The 13,415-nt window shown below is 52.4% G+C and overlaps 1 protein-coding gene across 19 annotated transcripts in view; it reads right to left on the bottom strand.

Moving 5' to 3' along the window:
* MAPT (microtubule associated protein tau) overlaps positions 1–13,415 on the bottom strand; it is a 94,070-nt gene that overhangs the window by 10,267 nt on the left and 70,388 nt on the right. For 12 of the 19 annotated variants that reach the window (XM_054510762.2, XM_045888711.2, XM_045888713.2 and 9 more), the window contains 3 exons: positions 12,530–12,662; positions 11,202–11,255; positions 8,909–9,174 (listed from right to left, as the gene is read on the bottom strand). In XM_054510762.2, the coding sequence (XP_054366737.1) occupies positions 8,909–9,174; positions 11,202–11,255; positions 12,530–12,662 (453 nt within the window). The remainder of the gene's footprint in view (positions 1–8,908; positions 9,175–11,201; positions 11,256–12,529; positions 12,663–13,415) is intronic. The other 7 variants (XM_054510763.2, XM_045888712.2, XM_054510765.2 and 4 more) reach the window with 1 other exon arrangement.

Below are 13,415 nucleotides of genomic sequence, written 5' to 3'. Positions count from 1 at the left end.
AGGGGGCCGCAGGTTCTCCGCAAAACGAGGAAACAAGGACATGATGGCAAAATCTGTCCATCCCACTTTCCCGTGTTAGAACGGCCTTTCCTTCATTAAATTATTAGTTATTAAATTACATTGGTAGCAGATCATGTTTATCATTTTTAGATGTCCTTAGCCTGACAAAATAAAGACAGAGTAATCTTCTCTTGGACCCCACCCCATTTTTTCCCCTAATCTCACTGGTCTGGATCAAAACACTGGGTAAGCCCACACCTGTCCCACCTTTTTCATTCTCTTCTCGGTTCCTTTAAAATAAAAAGCTATGTATTTTTTTTCCCGTTAGAAAAGTAACATAACATTATGATTTTGAAAAATATGTTTAAAAAAGCAAAAAAACAGAAGTTTTCCCACCACCCTAACACAACAATCACTTTTTGTTCTGTTCCCTTGAAGTCACAGATCTATAAATAAAACTACCATCACGTACATATAAAGGGTAGTAATTACTTACATACACTTCTATATCTTGCTTTATCAAGTACCATCACCTTCAAAGCATTTGTTTTACCTACAGTCACGAAAAGCACTATTTTAAATAGTATGTCATATTCCATTTTGTGACATCTGTGTGATCAGATACTTATTTTAAATAACAGAAACAGTCTCACCACGAACATCTTTTTGCAAGTTCTTTCCATATGATAGATTATTTTCACAGCAGAGTCCCAGAAGTAGAATTTCTGGGTCAAAGTTATAAATATTCTAAAAATTCTCAATACAACTCTCCAAGTGGCTTTCTAAAAGGGTCGGATTAATTTACCCTATGAGCACCATCGAGAAAGTCCGTTTCGCCACATGGCTGCCAATGTCGGGCATTTTAAAGACTTGGTTTGCTTTCTTCGATTAAAATAAATGGGACTGCATTGCTGGCTTATTCTGCTTTTTTTTTTTATTATTATTATTACGAAGTTGCCCCTTTGCCCCCTTTTTGCTGGTAGATGTATTTTTTTCTACGAATGTTTATATCTTTATAGACTCAGATTCTTCCTTTGTCATTTCTCTGGTATTTATTTATCTATTTATTTATTTATTTTTAAGAGAGGGAGAGAGTCTGAAGCAGGCTCCGTGCCCAATGTGGAGCCCAAGGCGGGGCTCGATCTCATGACCCTGAGACCATGACCTGAACCGCAATCAAGAGTCGGATGCTTAACTGACAGAGCACCCCAGGCGACCCTCTTCTCTGGTTTTTAAATGTAAAAACCACTCCTCATTTAGAGGTTGGGTAAATATCTAATTCCACATCATCTTCCTCACCTGCCATGCCCGTAACTTCGTGATGAGGAGGCCATCTGAGGTCCTGAGAGGTTCAGCGACCTTCTCACATCAGGACATAACTACAGGCTCCCCACGTGACAACAGAGCTTTGCCCCAGCTGCCCTCAAGGACACTTTCTCTTGGTGGACGCGGAAATTCTCTTCTGGTGGCGAGGAGATGCAGTGGCCATGTCTCAGCCCAGGCTGGAGTGGGAGCAACAAGTGGGACGGGCTCTCTCACCCTGCTTCTCAAAGACTCACTGCTGCCCCTCGGCACAATGTCTCTGAATTAGTTCATGCCATCCTCAGATTTTAAGGAGTCAGACCTGAACTCCTTCTGTGGGGATCATGTTTTACTCATCCCTTTCCACTGGTTAAGTCCCAGAAGCCAACTTGCCTGCTTTCACAAAGACACTGCGGCAGTCTAGTATTAGAAAACACACACACGCAAACACACAAAATATTAACGCAACAAAATTAAAAGGATAATGGTCAAAGAGGGAGAGGTCATCAGGACTGACAATGAGACTGTACATTACACTGAACTCCGAGCTTCCTGGAAGCCAACGCAAAACGGGAAACATGAGGAGCTACATAACTCTCTTTATCTGACAAAGAAAACTTACCAGTTTTTCAAGGAAGATAACGTTGTTTTCTCAACTAACCCTTTTAAGAACTTCACCAAATGAATTTGGCGACATTAGGCAACAACAAGATCTGCAATGTACGTAGACTTTTTTTTTACGTGGCTTTTTCTTGTTCCAATCCCACACAAAAGGCAACAAGTTTTTTTGTGGGATTTGGCAGAGGCATAAGGATATTTACAAAGCAGACCTGAATTACTGTTAGTGGTCAGATAAAGTCAACACCCTTTACAGAGTGTTAGATTTACATAAGGGAGATGAAAGGGTTGGCATTGAAACTGGAATCCAGAAACTTAATTTCTCGGCTAGAGTAACATGTAGGATGTTGAGCCTCAGCTCTGAGCAGACACTGAAAATCCTCATCAAAGGAAAGAACAATGTTTTTGGAGCTCCGAATTTTGATCCAGGGGACTCACAGTCAAGGGAGAAATTCCTGCGGTCAGGGTTTGATCCAGGAGGAAAGGCTGGGGTGGGGCGGGGCTGAGGACAGCTCCACTTTGGTTTTGTCTATTTCCTTGAGGACCTGAAGCTGTCCCAAAGGCTCCCCGGGTCTTGATCTGATTCGGTGTGGGCTCAGAGCTCTCAAGGTACTCCAGATGGCCCAGTCCTCCCCCCAGGAGTTCCCAGGCTGGCCCAGCATCCACCGGCCGTCCCTGGCAAAGCCTGACTCCAGCATAGCCTGGTGCTTGCTGGGCCCAGCTTGGCTCACTAGAGTCGACATACCTGGTGCATCTTTAAAATGATGGTATTTACACAAGATTGTTCAGAGATACAGATGCTGTGCACAGGGAGAGGTGCCCGGAGGGCCTGGGAGTTACAGGGCTGTCCCAGGGAAGGGTCCCAACCTGGTTCTTCAGGGCCTGGCACCTCAGCTCGGGTTCAGCTGAGTCCCTGGCCCTGATCCAGGAGAGGCAGACTATACCAGGTACAAGCTGACTTAACTTATTCCACGTAAATGTTCTGTGTGCTTTTTACAACGAGAACTGGGACTCTGTCACTAAATATGAATTTTAAAAATACAGTCTCCAGTGCTCCAGCGTGGAGACAGGCAGCATTCTGTTGCCATCTAGTGGCCATCTGGAATATTGCGGCCCCAGGCTCCGGAGGATGGGCGGGGGAGGGGTGGGGGGATCCTTTGGCTCTTGGTTGGTTTCTGTCCTGCCTGGGGCCCTCGCATCGCACGACTGGTCTGGACATCCTCAGAGCCACAGGCACCACCCCAGTTCTGACCAGGCGGCCTTGGCCCCAAGTGAGCTCCGTCTCTCTCCAACTCTGGATGGTCCCTGGGACCCCTGTTCTTCCCTCTGTGCTCCGCACTGAGCACGAAGAGGGATACTGAGGGCTCTCAGTGGGGTTGCATTAACCTCACGGAGCCCTCACCCGCCCTGCCTTTCAACTCTGATCCTCCCAAGCTCAGTCCCCACAACGCAGGGACCATGCGGCCTGACGGTCCCTCCCTGCGGGCAGTGCCCTCCACCACCCTCCTTCTTCTCCATTCTCTCCTGTCCTGTCAGGGCAAAGCCCCGCTGGTTCACCACGGACCCGGCGGGGACCTCCCTCCATCGCTGGCAACTCCCCTGGGCTCCCCTGGTGTAAACGAACACAACTCCAGCCTAAACCCTAAACCCTAAACTGGCCGCCCAGGCTGATGCCAGTTCTAGCTTAATTTTGCTTTTGCTGTCAACATCTCCAGGGTGCGGTTTCCCTCTGTCCTCTTTCAGCCTGTGAAGCTAGCACTCTGTGCAGGGGACTGTCCTTTCAGAGACCAGATGATGGTCCCCAAAAGGGTCTGTCCTGTCTTCTCTGACTTGTGGGTGACACTTCGCATTGTGGGTGACAGTCGGTAACACAGGTGACTCTCCGTGTGGGGGACCTTCAGTGTGGGGGACCCCTCCCCGGTGAGGGCGGCTCTCTGCTGCATCTCCTTCCCTGGCCAACCTGTCCTCTTGCCCCCTTTTCTCTAGGCCTCGGGGGCAGGAACTCTCCGCACAGAGCTTGGCGCTGAGAGGGGACCCAGGACTGTCGAATGAATGAACAAAGGACGGGAGGAAGGAACCAGCTTTCGGTGCTATTGTCTGTCCTATTGTACTGGCTGTGTTTTCGAATTTATTTCTGCTCTTACCTTTGCATCTGCATTCTTGTTTTTTGCATTCTTTTTTCCCTCCACCAAAAACATAATTGCTCTGCTGCAGCCATTTAATTTTTTTAAATAACAAAATTTTTTTGAATAACAAAAGCATTTAAAATGATGAATTCCTTTGAAGTACAATTTAGGGGAAGCTCCACATGACATACGGTGTTTGTTACCAATGCACGCGGAAAAGGCATTCTTCACTTCCAAACTGAAGAGTACGTGACACAGGACAATTTTTTAATTCCCAAGTACTTGTGGTAATGTAGGTGATACGTACACAATCAGGTTCTGGGGCAGGACACTGAGGGAATAGACAAGTGCAATGTTTCCCTGTATTTATAGGTCTTTTTTTTTTTTTTTTACAGACTATATGGATTATTGGCATAGCATCTGATAAATCCTCCGCAGGATTTATATCATACAGTTTAATTCCTGGTGTTTAAAAATTTCCCTTCTCGGGCACCTGGGTGGCTCAGTCGTTAAGCGTCTGCCTTCGGCTCAGGTCATGATCCCAGGGTCCTGGGATCGAGTCCCACATCGGGCTCCTTGCTCGGCCGGAAGCCTGCTTCTCCCTCTCCCACTCCCCCTGCTTGTGTTCCTGCTCTCGCTGTTTCTCTCTCTCTGTCAAATAAATAAATAAAATCTTAAAAAAAAAAATGTCCCTTCTCAATTACTTGGACTTTCTATGTCCTTCTATTTTTCTTTTTTGCTTTACTATCATCTACTGTAACACTTCCAGTTACAATGTATTCCTATCCATGTTTTTCTGATTAGAAATGTTTTCACTGTAGAAAATTTGGGAGGAAAGGGAAAAACACACAATCTCTGAGTCATTATTGGCATTTTGTCATAGTTTCATTTTCTCTGCAAACTTTTTATATCAACAGTAGGCAAAACCTGAATATTCCTACACTATTATTTTTTTTACATTTTTTCTATTTATTTGAGAGAGAGAGAGAGAACATGAGTGGGGGGAGGGGCAGAGGGAGAAGCAGATTCCTCGCCGAGCAAGGAGCCCGATGTGGGACTCGATCCCAGGACTCTGGGATCATGATCTAAGCCGAAGACGGATGCTTAACCGACTGAGCCACCCAGACGCTCCCCTACACTATTATTTTTAACTTCATAGTATAACATTTATAAATGTTTATATTTATAAAAAATTTTTAAGATATTTTTAGTGGCTACATAATATTTTATAGTATGGCATCACCATTAATCACCTCTCTATTGTCAGGCCTTTAAATTGTTTTGCTTTGCAATTCTAAATAAAGCTCAATGCACACTTCTGTGCTTAAAGCTTTTTCTGAGTTGGATTTTCTTCCTTTCCCCAATTTTAGAGTACAAAACACTTCTCTTGTTCTGTGTGAGGGGACCCAAAGATCTCGAGGTGACCTTCAGCTGAGTCCAGAGGAAGGAGACAAGAGACCCTTTGACAGATCACTGGTTTGGCAGAATGAAGTTGTGAAAACTATGGACATTCCTTCATTATGTCCAAAGGGACTGTATTGATTTGCAGCTGCTGTGGGATGAAAGGATGTCAATTTCATGTCACTTACACCTGCAGTGGGTAGTTTATTTTTTTAAATGTGTTTGTAATGCTGGTTCTTCTTGTATGAACACCTCCCCACCCAAGAATAGGGCTGGGACAAAGTCAGAGCTGGGCTGCAGGACACAGGGGCTGGGCCTGGGCTGGGAATAAGCTGACTAAGGAGGAGGCAGGTGCATGGGATCTGAGAACGGACAGGGTCAAGCCTGAAAGAGGAAAATCAGTCTTCAGATCCCGGGTGCGCAGGAGACCCTACTGGGGTCGAGGCCAGAGCCAGCAGGTGAGAATCTGGGTCTCAGCAGGGACTGCACATTGAGAACACCTTGGGAGGCTCCCTGGAAGATTCTAATGGGCCTGGGGAAGGTTCTGGCACTAGGATTTTTAAAAGAATCTCCCCCTCCCACCCCCCAGGTGATTCTCTTGCCGTCAGGTAGGAGAGCCGCTGTCCCCGGGGACAGGCATACGTGTCCACATGCTGGCCTGCCTTGCTTTCTCCCCCAACCTTTGGTGGATTCAGCTGGTTCTGGCCAAGTGGCCAAGTGACTATCTGCATTTTCCTTTAAAAATAATTCCGTTCTGGAATCTTCAAGCAATACCTGCTCATAGTAGCACATCATGAAAACAAAGTACAAAGCAGAACACAGATGTTTTACACTTTTTTCCCGGCCACTGATTTACATTGATCCTCTGCGTCTTCAGTCTCTGTAGGTTTTTCAAACTGGGCACTCTTGCTTCTCCTTCTTCAGTGGGACCTGCTATTCAAGGGGTCGTGGTATTCTTCAGACTCACAGCGCCGTCCCTTTTGCAGCTGAGATAAGCACCGACTGAGCACTTACAGTCTGTCGGGCCCTACGGGAGGCCATGGGGCCCCAGCAATCTCAAGGAGGCCTCAGGAAGCCTTTAGTCCAGGCATTCTGAAGGCCTTCTCCACGGATCCCACGTGCCTTCTTTCCTGTTTCTTACCTCTTCTTTTTCCCTGGAGATTAGTGATCCTCTTTGTTATGGCTGAGGTTTCCGACAATTTTCTAGGTTTTCCATGGGATTTAAGGGAAACTTACTCCTCCCTTGGCCACTTCCCTGCCTCTTCTCATACATAGTCTCAAATAAAGTCGCCCTCTCCCCTTTAATCCTTCAGTAAATGAGGACATAGTTCCGCAACCAGCATGGTAAGGTCATGGGAGCGGGGGGAGTGGGCCACTCGGAGCCTCAGGTCACTGGCCCCCATCCACCGGACTCCTCCTCCCCCACAGACAGGGCAGCCCTGGGTGTGAGGGGCAGGTCCTGGCCCCAGAAGGGTCCTCAGTGGGAAATGTTCAGCCCCGGCACTGGGGTCTCTGGAGAACTGCTGGATGGGCCAGGCGTGCCCACACTTTCCGAGCTAACCTCGGAGGAACTCAGGGCGGCCGGGGGGTGCGGCCAGGGCCGGAAGGAAGAGGTGGGTGTTTGCTGGTATGTGACAGCCCACAGGCTGGGGATGCTGATGGTGAGTGTGCCTCTTGCAGTCATGACTTGTCCTGAGACACTGGTCACAGTCCCACAACCGCCTTGTAGGTGTAGAGCTGGCTTGGTGGGGTTTTGTTTGCCCTTTTTCCACACAAGGGGCAAATGGTCCCGCTATGCTATGAAAACAGGGCACACACGGGACGCTCACGGCGCTGAGGGAGGTGTGCGGACGCCGGGGGGAACATCCCACCACCTTGGCAACCCTCTGCCCACAAAGCTCTGCAGAGGGGTCAACTTTCAGCCAACACCCCAGCGGCCCCAGAGCCCCTTCTGGAAGGACACAGGATCTTTACAAGGAGCAGCCAGGCAAACACCACAGAAAAATAAACAAGGGCCCAGAGCCAACCCTGTGGACCACAGACCAGTGGCCGTGAGCCCCAGGGCTCTACCCTGGGAGGCACCCAGACCTCCCAACTGGGCAGGACTCTTCAGGCCCCAAGGATGGGAAAGGCCAGGGGGAGGCCCTGAGGCTCCGCGGGGAGCAAAGCACAGAGTTTCGGTTAAGGCACCAACGTGGACAGAAAGCCCTGAGACGCCCTCCCTTCATGGAGACCCAGGCTCCTGCCAAGAGTGACATCAATAGTGCCAAGGTCCCCCGCTGTGGGGGGAGACGAGTGGTTCTGACTGATTAAAGGGAAATGCTGGCTCTGGGTGCTGTAACATTCTCCCAGCACAGCAGGAGGTTCACGGCCCCCCAAACGGCCCAAGCTGGGGAGGCCCAACACATCTGTGCTCCTAACAACAGAGCCTTGGTCCTCTGTTCTCCATACAAGCCACCTCTTCTCCCTTCTCCACCCCGCCCCCTGGTACTGGGGGGGTAGGCTGTTAGGGGCTGCACTGTGTCCCCCCAAATTCATATGCTGATGTATTAACTCCCAGTGCCTCGGAATGGGACCATATTTGGAGATAGGGTCTTTCAAGAATTGGGCCTCCATCCAGTATAACAGGTGTCCTTCTAGGAAGGAGAGACTGGGACAGAGAGGCACCCAGAGAAAAGACCACAATAGGACACAAGAAGGCCGCCATCTACACGCCAAGCAGAGGGACCTCAAAAGAAACAGCCCTGCTGATACCTTGATCTTGGACTTCTGGCCTCCAGAACAGTGAGGAAACACATTTCTGTTATATAAGCTGCCCAGTCTGTGGTCTTTTGTATGTCAGCCTTGGGAAACTCATACAACGGGGGACAGGGGACGAGAGGAGGAGGAGGGGGTCCAGGTCAGTCCCCACCTCCCACCACCTTAGGCCTTTGGAAGCTCACATTTCTCCACCTTTAGGAGACCCAAAGATCTCATGAGCGCCCACTTGCCCCAAAGAACCAGTTGTTCAGAAGGGTACCCCAAATTCCCCCAGAACTGAGGATTTTAGAGTAACCTAACATAGAGTAGAGGTTAGGTTTGGTGTCCAACGAACGCCAGAGACACTCACCTACAGATTGGTCATTTCTAAACACAAGACAGGTTGGGGAGCCCCTGTGGGTGCCCCCAGGCCATACAGCCAACCTCATAATCTCAGGGACCGCCTGTTCAGCAGGGGCTCAAACAGGGAGGGAAAGAACCAGTACTTTCTCTCGCCTGAGCAGGGCACTCACCGCGTGGTAGCGACCCCAACACAGAACTGAACCAGAGCTGCCTTTCCTTGGACAGATCCAGGAGGCCCCAGGGTGGGAGGGGAGGCCTGGGGGCAGGGCCGCTCTCCCACCTCTGCCGCAGGGGTGGGGGGACCCACCCTCCTTCTCCTGGCGTCCCGGGGGCCAGTCCCCGCCCGTGCGCCCTTTTACCTTCCCGCCTCCTGGCTGGTGCTTCAGGTTTTCGGTGGAGCCGATCTTGGATCGGACGTTCTTCAGGTCTGGCATGGGGACGGGGGCGGTCTGCAGGCGGCTCTTGGCTGAAGACGGCGACTTGGGTGGCGTGCGGACCACCGCCACCTTCTTGGGCTCCCGAGTGGGCGGGGTTGGCAGTGACGGGGTGCGGGAGCGGCTGCCAGGAGTGCCCGGGGAGCCAGGGCTGCTGTAGCCGCTGTGGTCCCCAGATTTCCCAGGCTCACCTGTGGGGACAGGCGGCAGTGAGGCCAGTGCTTGGGGAAAAGGTCCCGGGGGCTGCCCGTCCCGAGGGCCCACTCCCAGACGCAGGGCTGGTGAGGCAGGCGGGAACCAGGTCGGAGGCCCCGCTAAGCCAGCAGGAGGCTGCCCCCGACCTCATTTCTAGAGACATGTCTCTCCTTCCAGGCCTGGTCACGTAGGGACAGAGACTCCCTGTTTCCCAGGGAGGAAACAGAGTGGTCACCAAGGACTGCCTGGTACCCTTTCCCGAGGGGACAACTCTGCCCCATGGCCCCAGGGTCAAGAGACTAGGTCCAGCTAGCTGTGCGGCCTCAGACAAGTCACCTTCCCTCTCAGAGCGTACGGGCCTCAACTGAACATGGGAATAACGACAGTGCCCGCAGGGAGGGAGGCCAGGCACGGATGCGCATGGATGTGCTCTGAAAGACTCTAGTGCCATCCTATGTGGCTTTTCCCTGAAGAAGGGTGACACGGTGACAGGACCAGGGGCCACACTTGTCTGGATCTATTAGACCCTTTACTCACTGGGTGAATTTTAAGCTCTTCAGCAAGTTCCAGGCCCCTTTCCCCGCAGGCCCCTGCACAGCCTCCCTAACCTCTCTGTGGCATGTGGGCTCCAGAACGGGATGCCTGCTCTGTGTGCACCTGTCCCTAGCTCTCCAGATGAGCCATGCCCCCTTGTGCCGCCCCGTCCTGTGCTGTGCTCTCCAAGAACTCCCTTCCCCCTACGCCGATGCATGGCTGTCCGAGCACCTTTCCCAACTGCCAGGAAGGCTGCTGGGGCTGCTCTTTCCCCAACGGACTCAGTCCTGGCTCCCCAGCCTGCTTCCGTCCTGCACTTCCCAGACCCCCGCACACTCCAGTTACTATCCCATGAGCCCCATGAAGCAGTGTTCTCCAAGTGTGGCCCAGGGACCCCTGCGTCAGCATCTCCAGAGCCTTGGGTCAGGCGTGGGACCTGTAAGATGCAGATTCCCGGGCCCGTCCAGACCTGGAATGACAGAACCCCCTGGGCTGGGGCCTGTCCTGCTGGTTCCTCCCAAGTTCCCTGGGGATTCTTGAGCACACCTGAGTCTCAGAGCCCTGGGGCTGGATGCTGTGCCTGGGTGAGGGCCCGGCTCCCCTCGGCTCTGAGGGTGGCTGAGCTCTGTTGGTACCTCCAAGCTTCCCAGATACCCTGGTCCCTGCCCCAGGAACCATCTATACCAAACCGGGACCTGCAGGCCCCACCCTGGAGAAGGTGGCTCTTGCCTGGAAACACTGGGCAGCAGTGAAAAAGCGACTTCTCTCGTCAAGAGGCAGAAGAAGCCCGCCATTTTTAGAGTTTGAATTTCCATGTCTATTGGACGTTCCTACGGTCATCAAGCTCTGGGGCAACAGAACAAACAAAGCTTCTCCGCTTTTTACACATCGGGAAGCAACAGATGGGGCCTCCGCGCCAGGCTCAGCCCCCCGCCCCCCTGCTCCTGCCTCCAGGCACACAGGTGACCACTGGACTGGGGGTGGCTGTAAGTCCTTTCTGCGCCACTTAATTGCAGACTGACCTTGGGCAAGCCATTCAACCTCCTAAGCCTGCGTCCTCATCTGGGAAGTGGGGAGAGCGGCCACAGCCCATGGGGCTGATTTGAAGGCTGAATGTAGCACCAGGGCAAGTGTCCGGTGCAGGGGTGAGTGCTCACAGGGTGTGTGTTTAATAAACGTCAGCGGGAATTTCACACCTCCACCTTGGGCCGAGCCTCCAGCACCCACAAACAGCTGGAGACTCATGCTTCCTGCCCCCAGAGTCTCGGCTGAGGTTCATGAGAACACGCGGGAATCGAAAGGTCCATCAGACAGATGCATCTGCATGAGCCACAGAAAGAGGAGCAGGAACTCGGACGGTTCTGCGTTCAGGTTCAATGCGTGAAACCCACACCTCAGAAGCAGATCGTCTCTGCTCTCAAACCTAGGCCAACAAACAGCCACACACGCACAGCGAGTGCCCCACTGGGCGAAGCAGCCCCCGAATTACCTCGCGCGGATTTTGCCCCCGCAGGGGGTGGTTTTCTCTGCACTTGCTTGGTAGCTTAAAAAGAAAAATCCACAGAAAGCCTCATTATAATCAAGCTTAAACGGGGCCTCTGTGAGTCTTCATGCTGCAGGCACCAGCCAGGCCACAGGGCAGAAGTGAGCTGGGCAGGGAGTGTGTTCAGGGAGCAGGGGTCCCCACTGGCAGGACACAGGTCAAGGCGGCCCACCGAGGTCTGTCCGCCCGTAAGCTGCCACTCAAACGCAGGGAAGATCCAAAGAGAAAGGTGCATTCTCATTCCCAGCCATGTGAGTTGTGTGAGTCAACTGGCTTAATGCCAAGTGAAGAAAAGCAGGATCAAAATCATGTACAAAATCCAATCACAATTCTGTGAATTACCCTTATGTCATATGAATTATAGACAGGAAGAAACCATCCAGTGGGCATGTCGTGAGCAGAACATCCTTGCAGGCACCACCCCAGGGCAAAGGAGGCAAACGTCACCGCAAAAACATGCAGACAAAGGGCTCTGAGCTGCCACCCCAGGGTCAGCGCACAGCAGAGAGACCCCTGAACCAGTCCGGGCTTCTCGAGGCCTGTACAAGATCCACGGGGCCCTGAGCACCACCCCAAAGCCAAGGCAGGCCAGATGCCCCCGGAGTCGTGCAGAAGCCAAACCTGGTCGCCCAGGACAGGGCCCCTGGGGCGGGGGTGGGGGTGTGGGGGTGGGAGAGAGGAGCTCAGCCTGGCTGTCTCCCATCCCCAAAGAGGGCAACTATTCTTTATAGCACGACTGGGAGCAGATTCGCTCCACGGAAGCCTGCCTGGTACTCAGAACTAACTGGGCTTTACTCACATGAGCGCTGGGATATAGGCGCGGGGTGCAGGTGCTCAGCCGAGCCGCTCAGGGCCCGCCAAAGGGCCCCCTCCAACAAGTTCAGCTGAGCAGGGGCCACACCTGGTGTGAGGTCACCCCATCCCAGCTGCTGCTCTCTTTCCAGAGACACAGAGCCACCATGCGGGGGCCCCGAGGCTTGGGGTCAGAGAAACTCAGAGCATCCCCTTTCCTGCCACTTAGTCACGCGGCTGCATGCTCTTCATGCTTGAAGTGAGCTGCTCAGACTTCTACCTGCACATTCTTAGGGTCTTGAAAGTGGGGATTCAATATCTCGGAAAATTGTCAAAAATGAGCGCTCAGGTGTTTAGTGAGCTGCAGGTGTCCGTGTGTCCGTCAGCTACGGCAGTGATTAACTGCCAGGGGCCCTCAAAGATGAGGACTGCCCCTACTGACAGCCGGCCCTGACCTGGATTCCAGAGAACGTTCTTCTTACCGGTGCCCGGCGGGGTCTTTGGGGAGGGCGTGGTTTTCGCTGGAATCCTGGTGGCGTTGGCCTGGCCTTTCTGGCCTGGAGGGGCTGCTCCCCGGGGTGTGGCGATCTTCGTTCCGGTTCTACCATCCGCCCCCTGTCAACCGAAGCACGGTACAGTGGTTTTTACGACCGGGAAAGGTGACTCTCACCTGGAGTCCATGCCAGCCCCACTCAACCTCCTTAACTCAAAACGACGCTAAGATTGGGGTGACCCTTTGCCTGGTAGACGCAACAAGCGTCTTCCACGATCTCAAGGGTTTGCCGGCTGCACAAACCCATAGCTCCACCCAGTCGCCAAGCTCCCCGACCACCGTGGGCTCCTGGAGGAGCTGTTTACGTGAGTTCTCAGCATGAGTTGTGCTGTTGTGTTTTATCAAAAGGTAACAGAGCTTAGAGTGACGATCAGGCTCATCATCCACCCAGGGCCGATCGATGGGCAGGACATTCCTGTGTGGACAGCCATTTCGCGACTCTCCACAGGGATTCACCTGACTGCTGGTGGTTGGTTTCACCAGAGGCTCCCAGGGACACTGATGAACCTGACCGCGGGTGCTAACAGAGCTAGGTCATTCTTCTGTTCTCTCCCAAACAATCCTTAGGTTTCGGTGACTCCTGAGAGGGCTAAGAGCCCTTGGCGGGGTGAACACCAGTGCCAATTAGCAAGCTGGCCAACAGTTGAGAGCTGGTGTGCAAGCCGTCTGCTGACTGGGGGCAGTTATTGGGTTTGACCTTGACACATAACACAAACTCAAAAAGAAACTGACATTCACCAAAGATCATAGGATGGTTCAAGGGGAGTGGGGGGGAGGGTGCCCTTGCGGGACTGGCTCTGGGCGTGGTGCCGCAT

This window comes from Mirounga angustirostris, unplaced genomic scaffold (genome assembly GCF_029215605.1).
Source record: "Mirounga angustirostris isolate CCGP_5_RB_7025 unplaced genomic scaffold, mMirAng1.0.hap1 SCAF_17, whole genome shotgun sequence".
Taxonomy (NCBI): Eukaryota; Metazoa; Chordata; class Mammalia; order Carnivora; family Phocidae; genus Mirounga; species Mirounga angustirostris.
This window is presented reverse-complemented; position numbering and strand designations above follow the sequence as displayed.